This window comes from Emydura macquarii, unplaced genomic scaffold, assembly GCF_026122565.2.
Source record: "Emydura macquarii macquarii isolate MOO-44397 ecotype Brisbane River unplaced genomic scaffold, CSIRO-AGI_Emac_v2 contig_2205, whole genome shotgun sequence".
Lineage (NCBI taxonomy): Eukaryota > Metazoa > Chordata > Testudines > Chelidae > Emydura > Emydura macquarii.
Genome location: NW_027132342.1, coordinates 25,432,459 through 25,442,949, shown reverse-complemented (window position 1 = coordinate 25,442,949; position 10,491 = coordinate 25,432,459). Strand labels below are relative to the sequence as shown.

The 10,491-nt window shown below is 35.6% G+C and overlaps 1 protein-coding gene across 3 annotated transcripts in view; it reads right to left on the bottom strand.

The window, feature by feature from the left end:
- Window positions 1–1,260: 1,260 nt before the first annotated feature.
- Window positions 1,261–10,491, bottom strand: part of CDK17 (cyclin dependent kinase 17) — a 188,281-nt gene continuing 179,050 nt past the window's right edge. For all 3 annotated transcript variants that reach the window (XM_067559770.1, XM_067559771.1, XM_067559772.1), the window contains 7 exons: window positions 8,809–8,929; window positions 8,086–8,183; window positions 6,867–6,972; window positions 5,871–5,913; window positions 4,637–4,727; window positions 3,999–4,076; window positions 1,261–2,975 (listed from right to left, as the gene is read on the bottom strand). In XM_067559770.1, the coding sequence (XP_067415871.1) occupies window positions 2,938–2,975; window positions 3,999–4,076; window positions 4,637–4,727; window positions 5,871–5,913; window positions 6,867–6,972; window positions 8,086–8,183; window positions 8,809–8,929 (575 nt within the window). In that variant the 3' untranslated portion in view covers window positions 1,261–2,937. The remainder of the gene's footprint in view (window positions 2,976–3,998; window positions 4,077–4,636; window positions 4,728–5,870; window positions 5,914–6,866; window positions 6,973–8,085; window positions 8,184–8,808; window positions 8,930–10,491) is intronic.

Genomic DNA, 10,491 nt, shown 5'->3' with positions numbered 1-10,491 from the left:
GTCCCATTGAGAACAATTGGAGATGGCAGCCATTCACAAAACTGGCAGTTCTTCATGGAATTCTCTGTACTACAACACTCGTCAGCTCCTACTTAAGAAATTTTAGTCATAAAGAACAGGAAAAAATAATTCTTAATCCTAAAAAAAAACCCCTTCAAATATAGCCTATGCATAATATTTCAGTGAGTTAAATTATATGGAAAATTTAAGGAATTTGAATAATTTTGTTATTAATATAATTTGGGGGTGGGGGGGGGAGCGTAACACCAAATACTAAATTTCTTAAAGAACCTATTCTTTTCTCCTAAAATAGATAATGGATTAATCTGTAAATTCCCAGAAAAATTGTTCTATACTCAGAGCAACTGCAGTGATTTTATGAAATATACACTCTATTTTTCATACATTACAAGAAGGTTGAATTCCTGCTTTAAGTAGAAAACTACTCATCCTTAATTATGGAAGCACCAGTTGTGACTCCACAAGAAACTTCCAAACTTTTACTTACTTACTTACACACACACACACTTTACTGGTAAAAGTTCTTATCCTTGAATCATTAAAGAATGCCAAATTTTAATTTATTAGCCTTAGGCTTGTAATCTATACATAATTTTAAATGTTAGAGTCCTATTACTCTTAATTCCTACTATCTCCACAATAAGCATTTTATTCTAAATCTTTAATTCATATGAACACAATTTGACATTTTCTTGTGATATCTATATCTTAAAGAGGAGTTATATGACATGGCAGCCTTTTTTCTGCAAAATTTACTAATATATTGCAGACTATATCATATTTCAATACTGTATGAACAAAAATATAATAGGTACCTAGGGCCAATCTTTCAGTTCCTCCCCACAGGCAAATTCTGCCCTTGGATGTATGTACAGCTTTCCCACTGATATTAATGAGAGGCGCACATGTGCATCGGATCCTGAGTTTTAGGCAAAACTCCTACCTGAAATCCATGGGATGTTTGCTTTAACTGAAGAATTTGGCACTCAGCAATTACAATGTGGGCCATTTTGCCTGGTAAAATTCCTTCTGGTATCAGTTACTGAAGAGTCAGGCTGTTGCCACTGCTACTGCTTCCATGTTGCATGAGTTAGTAATAAGCTAAGTTTAAAATCAATCAGCCCTGCTATGTATTGAGCTGGCTAAAAACGTACCAACTCCTCCCCAAAAATCTGCAATTCACCAAATCCATATTTTAACAACACAGAGCTTTTGTTATTATAAACTTCAAAACAAAACTAAGGAATTCCATATAATATTTATACTTTCAAAGTACAATATTAATACAGGTCTGTCAGTTAGAAATAACAGCAGTTTGTTAGGCCTACAGGGATTCTTTAACATAAAACCAGTTTACAAATGCTGAAAAGCAGTAGTGGTCCAATATTCACCATTACACATGAATTTGTCTCTTCTGGAAAATAAAAAAATCCCAATTAAATTTACCAGTATCAAGTAATATTAATAAAACACTCCCAAACATGCCACAATCACTATTCACAAATAAAGTTAAAATGAAATATACAAAAATTCACTTAATACTGTTAAATAACAATAAACTACAAGATTTCCTGAACCGAAATGGTAGGACCCCTGAATGTTTTACAGTGAATGTCAGGAAAAAATTAAGTTATCTATGACTATATTCATGATATACCAGCCAAAGATTTACATGACCATTTCAAAATATACCAATAAAGATTTACAGTCTCTTTAAGATGCACTAAACAAATAGGTTCATAAAGGTGAACACAAATGCTTAAAAATACTGTTACCATTACCAAGGGTGTACTTATGATACTCACTGAGATGCATAAGCATAGTAGTAACATGTTTACTATCTCTGGTAAACAGATAACATCTAAGATCTTAAAAACCCTCTAAGTTCCCATGTTTTCAAAGGTCTATAGTAGATAGTGAGTTCTTATCAAGTATGTACTTGCATCATTCCAGTTGATTTCAAGTGAATAATGTCATAATGAGAAAGCAACAAGAGGGGAAAAAATGGGACATTATTCCCATGCTCTTGTAATTAGTCATCCTGTTTTCTTGTAAAGACAAAGATTAATTTTAAAAGAAAAACAGGGCGTAATGTACATGAATGATCTTTTTACTATTTATATTTCTAACTAGGTTAAAAACCAGATAAAAAAAGTCATTGCATTAGGAGGAGCCATATACACAATAATGTGCAAATATCTTCAATCAGAGTAAATCCTGACAAAATTTATCATCCAATCTCCACGCTTTAATTTACCTGTAACTGATATAAGATCTGAGAGAAAATAATAACCATTCACTTGTTTGAATCAACTTTTGCACCATGTGCTTTCTTAAAACATAATGTGCTTTACAATATTTCATCTACTGTATTTCCAAAGTTAAAGAAGGAATTAAGTGCTATGAACTTAGAGCGTTAAAAATGATTCACCTATTGTCAAGCAAAGCTATGTTTACATTCCAGGAAACACTGCAGTTTAAAAAATATAAAACTGCAGCAGTAAAACAGTTTATGAAGAGAAACAGATGCATTCACATATTATAAAGCCATTGCAACTTTTTCAGGCATTCAACTGTTGTTTTAACTATACAGACAGTAGTTATTTAGCAGCAATGATTCCGCAATAAATAATGCACTGTGTTTCTCAGTTCTGCACAAAAATTGCAGCTACAGTTACATCAATAGCTGTAACCTACCGGCTCTAATGGCAGAGGAGACCTTAAAACCAACTGTACAAAAAATTGTCACACTGTGACAACAAATATAAAAACATAATCTGCAGGTTGGAAATAAAAAGACTCCACTGTGAAGAGGACAGTGTAGACAAACTGAGATTCCAAGTCCACCGAAAGAAACTTCAGTTCTGAGTCCTTGATTGATGTGATACTTTTGGGCTTGAAACTGCATTATCAGCTTTAAAAAAGCATGCTCTGCCTTCTGTTCTTCCCATGTGCTAAAACATAACATGAAGTTTGTTAAGAAACTGAAGCATTCTTACAACACACACTGTTAGGGCACTCTCCTGAGATGTGTTTCTATGTCATAACAGGTAACTTCACTGAGGGCTGGTCTACACTACACAGTTAGGTCGACATAAGGCAGCTTATGTTGACCTAATATGTCAGTGTCTACACTACAGCTGATGTAAGTGCACCACTACACCAACACAATAACTCCACCGCCACATGAGGCGTTAAGGCTTATGTTGGTGTAGCTAGGGCTATGCAGTGTCTGTGTAGAAACTGCATCCCTTACATGGGCTGTTGACTGTCTTGTCAATTTCATGGCAGGAACTGTGAAATTGACAAGAAAGTGGAGCAGCTAGAGCCCACTCCCCCTGCTCCCCTGGAGAGCTGTGTGGCTGGACCCCACTCTCCACTGGGAGCTGGAGCGAGAAGCCCAGGCGGCTGGACCCCACTCCCAGCTGGGAATGGGAAGCGGAGGGAGGGGCCAGCCCACTGGGAACCTGGGCGCTCAGCTCCTCACACTGCTCCTCTTCGGTCAGTGGAAGAGCTCCTGGTGAGGATGCATACCAGCGACCCAAGGAGGGTAGTGTGGACATGCACCACTGGAGTAATACGCTTTTAGTGTAGACATACCACCCTGAGTGTCCTTTGCTGTAATATCTATCTGATCCTATATGAATTCTCTTGCTAATGCAGTCCAGTGCATTCTCTCTCCTTTGAAGTGATATATTTGGTGCTCTTTCCACTGTGTATCAGATAAGTTATTCAGTAGTCAGGCAGTGACTGTTTTTAAGTGCAAATAATTTTCATGCTATTTGTCCTCTTCCATCTCAAGTAAAACTCATTTATTTTTGTATGTTTAACTGTATATGTATTTTATTAATCTTAATAAATAAATTTCCAGATATTCACAAAAATTTATTTTTAACACATTATTTTCTGTTTATAGTGCATGTAGCAAAGCATTCTAGATGCAAACATGAGAAATACCATGATGAATGTTTCCATACCTGTCTCTGGGTAAGAGGAATTTCGAAAGCCAGGATCTTTCTGCAACTGAATCTCTTTCAGACTGAATATTGAAACACCTGTAACAATAAGAAAAAAATAAGTTTGCACCCATGCATGTTTAAATTTTATTGACCAAATTCTATTCTCAGTTACATCAGTATAAATCTGGAGAAAGCCTTATGTCCTCATCTGGAGTAGATAAACTACCTCCCCCTAAAATGCTGATAAATATCTGAACCCAACTAATTTGCCGTGGTATCTCATGAGTTTTCGTTAGGGGGCACCTTGCAAGTACAAGCAAGACACACAAAAGTCTCACTCACAAATTTATTCATTATAAAAGATACTTCTCTTCTATGCAAACAAACAAAAATACCTTTTACAACTCATGAAAATAGAAAATCCATTATATTTTTAATTTATTCTGTTGATTAGTCTTTGAGAGTTTTGCCTAAGAAAGTTACCCATCTTGTGACATGACATACTTTTGTCTGTTTAAATACCGATATACCATTTCAAATGATCTTTTGTATATTTAGAGTTTAATCACAGATCGTGCTTTGTGCTACTACTAATAAAATAAAGATATCATCAACCAAGGTTAATTGCACATTATTACTTTTAACACTCCTCTTACTTTCAGGCAAAGCATGTATCCTTGTTCCTAGACTTCTGAAGTAAGCATGTTTCATGGCCTCTTCTGCTGAAACTCTTTTCTTAGATTCATACTGTTAAAACAAAACGATTTAATCAAAAATATAATTTAGCTTTCCTTTCTGTTTTTCTAGTGACTATCAATTAAAAGATTGAAATTTGACTATTTGTATATGCCCATATTGAGTTGAAATGAAATAAAGTCTCTCTCACACTCCTAGATTTAAAACAAAGATTTTGCAACACAATGCATTACACTGTGGCACTTTCTACTAAAGGGGATTTCACACAAACTCCTGATCCATAACAGTGTGCTCAACTGGTTTTGTGTTTGCATTTTTGGACCGCAAAGATGAAGATGAGTTTATTTCACTAATAAAAATTGTTGAGCATACAAGAACAAACTTCAGGCATGGGCAGCAAGTACTGCTCGCTCAGCATACACAGCTGAATGAAAGACAGATACTGGGGTGGATTTTAAGCAGCTAGCTGCAACTTTTTAAACTTTACACTAAGTAGAAGCAAAATATGCTCAACTTCTCTCACATATCAGGCATTTAACTAGGTTCACAGTGAGGTTATAGGGCTCCCACCATTAAACCAATGATTTGGGGCAGATTCCTCAGCCTAGCCCCCAGGACTCAGCTTAATTCTAAAATGGTTTCCCATGTGGAGAAGCAGCACATACAGCCCAACCTGCTGCCCTAACACAGAAAGGCAAGGTGTAATAGTGAAGAGTAGTTGTTAGGCATAACCATACTTATTAAATTAATACATACAATAAAATTACTGTACCTAAATGCTCTCTATTTACATTTTACTTCTGTAGGACTTTAGTCTGATTCATAGGCATCTTAACTTTCTTCTCCCCTTGGCTCATTTTGCTGTTCATGATGTTCTACAAGCCTAGGTTTGCTGAATTCAGCTTTAATTATTACCAAATGTCATGAGAATTCAGCTATATGGATTACATGTTATAAAAACCTGGAAAAAATGTGGCCATGTAAAATTAGAGACCAATCCCTGAATTCTTGGGGTAAGTGGACTACACCCACTCAGTTAGCCACCACACAGTGAACTTGTCATCAACTGCATTTAATGTCCTACTCAAACTTCAGTTGTACATATGATGTAACTGATTTTGGGGGTTTGATTCTTTAAAAAAGGAACCTAAAAAAATGCATTTTAAAAAATATAAAACATGGAAAGCATCTTACCTGAAGAAACTTTGCTATCAATTCAATTCCTTCGGAGTCTAGCCTAGAAAGGACAAAAAACGCCAAATAGTTTAGTGAGCAATATTCATAAGTGCAGTTAGAATTAAGTTGATTTCATAAGATGATATCCCACTTCAAAACAAAATGTAATTTAATTAAAAATTAAAGCAATAGTTTCCACCTGAATGCCTTCTGTGCATGTATGCATGGGTACATACATAAAGGATATCCCAACATCCCAAAAAATGACTGTAAATACGAGTTGTATAATTTACTGATGATAAATTAATGGGAAGATGGACAAAGACCCTAACCCTTGGACTGTGACTCAATAGGCTAACAAGGTCATCTGATGTTAACAATTGTATAGTTTCACAATAGTTTTTAAAACCTAAACTCACTGATTGGATAGGAGAGCAAGAGTGCTAACCTATGTTTTTTCACAATCAAAAGGAATGTGCTTCCTCATGTATTTGGCTTTGCTGAAAAGTTCAGTTATGGCAATGATACTTGAAATGTACTAGATATAGAGACCCTTCAAATTCCTAACCAGGGCTTTAGAACCACCACAGAAGAGACTGTCTCAAAAAAATCTTCCCAGATTTTACAGTAATCCTACTACATGATGGGACAGGACTTTGTGAATCTAATAGGTGCTGTGTGCATAGTCCTACTATACAGACATTATAAATAACACTTATAGTTTTATATGCCACTTTTGAGTCTCAGGGTCTGGATTTATAGTGCTGCAAGAAATCAGCAACTCAGCAGTGCTAATCTCAAATTAATTAACTTTACCAGATACCATTAACATCAGCCTATAGTAAGACAGTTTGATATATGATCTTGTAAGGGACATATAGTTAACATGTACCAGCACATTACACACAGAAACTTGTTCTTGTGTAAAAATAGGTGCATAGACACAAAAATACATTTATGCATATAGCAGCTACTGTACAAGCAGAAATTCTAGAAATGAAACATAGAATATACCTTGGTGCATGGTTGATTAGAGGCTGTGGTTTGTATTTGGGAAAGTTGTAGTTCCTAAATTCATCATTGGAAGAAATGCCTGGCCATGTTTCTTGAGATGGAGTTCCTGTGTTTAGATCAAAACAAATTAAATCTATACAAGTTATATTAATTATAAGCAAGATTTAGAAATAAATTTTAAGCATTTGGCCCTGTGCATATCATAATAGAAAAGGAAGCACAAGGGAATGTTTTCCAAGTGCATTCACTTTGTTTCAAATGTACAGATTCAATCTTGTACAAAATGAGGGCTTGACTACACTACAAAATAAGGTCAATTTAAGTTAGGTTGACCTGCACCTACTGCAGTAATTAAATCAGCTGTTGGTATCCACACTACCCTTCTTCTGTGGGTGGTGCACATCCTCACCAGGAGTGCTTGCATCAGTTGAAGTGGGGCACTGTGGGGCATTGACAGCCTCGCAGGGCTCACAGCTGGAGCCCCCTTCCCTCCTCCCTCCCTGCTCCAGAGTGACAGCCAGAGCATTGGGAAGGGGGCCTACCAGCTGTGAAATTGATGTTCTTGTCAGTTTCACAGCTGCTATTTACTGGGGGTAGGGGCTGGAGCTGTGAAACTGACAAGAACATCAATTTCACTGCTGGTAGGCTCCCTGGCTTTGAAATTGAGACCACTTCCCAGCTCACAACTGGGGCTGTCACCTTGGGACAGGGGTATCTAGCAATGAGCCCTGCACCCAGCTGATAGCTGGGGATAGGGTGGGAGAAGGGGGCAGCTGTGAGCCCCGTGCTTGGGCTGGGTGGGCAGAGCCAGCTTTGAGCCCAGTGTCTGGCTGACAGCCAACAGCTAATGGAAGTAAGGCAGTATCTACAGGGACATTGCATCGCCCTAACTTCACCAACATAAGCGTCTCATGAAGGTGGAGTTATTATTCGGTGTATAGGGACATTTACTTCGGTGGAAGCTGCATTCTAGTGTGGACACTGACATAATTAGGTTGACGTAAGCTGCCTTATGTCAACCTAACTATAGTGTAGACCAAGCCTGAGTAACAGTGTATGTATTCATCTTCATCTAAATGCAACACCAAAGTTTATTCTCTCTTTACAGAAAAAGAAAGCTCTGTACCTTATAGTTACAAATTCTTTTTCAGAAACCCTCTCTTAGAAGGGTGAAGTAAATCTACAACTGTAATGTTATTGGTAACAATATTAAATTTACCCAGAAGTCTGAAAATTAAGTGCAGTTCATCTTCAACAGTTGAACCAGGAAAGAGAGGTCTTCCAGATGCCATTTCGAAAAATATGCATCCCACACCCCTTTATAAAGATAAAGAAAAGGAAAGATCAGTAAGTAAAAAATAAACTAACAAAAAACTTACTTTTTAAAATGTTCAGCACCTTGATATCTTTGTGATTTATTTATCAGGTTAAAAAAGCTGCTAAATCAATTTGCCATTAACCATGTACCTCTATTAGAAATATTGATGTGAATGAGGAAAGTAATAACCAAAGAGTTAAATGCTGAACAAAAACTTTGCAATACATAGATTATATCTTTTTCCTCCAAAATAAAACACACACAAAGCAAGGCAACTACTGATAAACTTGACACTTAAACTAAATATTTAATCATTATAATATAATGCCATCATGTCAAACTGGATTTAAATATTTAGTCTCACTATTGATGCACTGTTAATGACTTTCTTTATCTGTAATTTTCTTTATCAGACAGAGAAATACCATGAGAATTCAGTGTTACAAATAAGTCTCCAAAGTATGAATTGTATTCCTGCTAACACCATATTTTAAACATAATCCTTTAGAAGTTGTCTGAAATTTCAAGGGAGCAGTTATACTTAGTTACAAGAATTAATGGACAGTTACAAAACATCAAACTTGGATATGTACAAAAATTAAAATCTGACCAAAACAAACATACCACATGTCAATTTGAGTTGAATATTCTGAAGATCCAAGGAGAACATCAGGTGGCCTGTACCATAATGTGACAACTTCATTGGAGTAGGTCTTTGTAGGAACAGACTTCGCTCTAGCTAAACCTTCATAAAAAACAACAAATGTAATGTGTTTTTTTTGTAATTATATGCACCATTCCACTCAATTAAAATACTGTGTACATCTATTTGCTTTTGTTTGTGCTTCTGCTTTTTTAGCTTTCTCAGTTTTAGTTTGCAGCAGTCCTAACTGGTACAAAACAGTGACATTATTACAAGCATCTTCAAAATGAATGAAATAATACTGACCATTCACAACATCTCTTATTTCTGATTCAAAAGGAATTCTTTCAGAGTTAAGGTTGTTGTATTGTGATGAAATATGCATTACTTTGCACTTGAGAATAATTTGCTTATCATGTGGGTATTGTAAGATTCACAATGGTCTTAATTATTCATTCCTTAATTTTAAGTGCTTGGATTTTGTAAGTGATGTAATAGATCAAGATATTATTGCTCAGCAGCCCCAATTTTTTTAAAGTGTTTTGCTTTTGAAATAAATGTAAAATATTGTTATAATTAGGCTTGGCAGAATTTTATTTTAATTTTTAAAATAATTTCAATAGACAATATTGACGTTTATTTTTAAGCGGCTGTTTTGTTTTTGTTTTTATGGATTTAACTTTTCACAGTTGCAGGAAATTATAGGGATCAGTAATTTGGAGTTCACACAATTATTTAATGACACTAGATGTTGAGATTCAAAAGTTAAATCTTTATAACTGTTAAAACACAAACTGTCACAATCACATATCAAAATATATTACTTTATAACTTTTCAAGCAGCATTTCTCTTACTTCAGTTATCATCAAATATATTTTTGTTCATTTGTGTTTTAAGGTGAAATCAACATTTACTAATAAAAATCTAATCCTTCCAAGTCTAGTTACAATCAATTGCCAGATCTGTCCTATTTTTGCCTTGTTTTAGTAAGGAGACACAATTGTACATTTAAAAAGATTTTAAAAAACTCAACGATTAAAATCCTGAATTTGCACCAGAGAAGGAAACAGACTATGATACTAGAAGAATAGTCTCATAACAAGAAGCAATTGACTGTAAATATAGTATACAGATTGAGATGGTTTCATGTTAATTCCATCTTTGAATTAAGTAGCTTGTTCTAAATTATTTCAAGAGTAGAACTAGAATTGAAAAACCAATGTAAGGTTAAAACTGACATACAAAATTAATGCTATAATGTGAGATACTGAAGTGTTACATTTTAACTACTTTTGAAGAATTCAAAAGCCAACCGCACACAAACAGTGAGAATCCAGCCCAGAAGATACACTAACAGTCTGACAAAACAACATATAAAGGGAAAAAGGTGGATGCACTCATCTAGCTGAGCTGGATCTTATTTCCCGAAAACCTCATTACAAGCAGTATGCTAGTCTACAGAATACTTAGAGTCTCCCTCTATCCAACTCCAAATTGTTTGTGACTCCACAGTCCTCACAAACTTGGAAACCATGAGGCTACTCCTTAGCTGCTCCTGGTTGTGCCCATAGAAAACAAATTTCAATCTCACCTCACTGCCTGATTGGTATATAAAGCAATCTAGCCCTTGGGAATGACTGACACCCCAATCTGGCAGAACCAC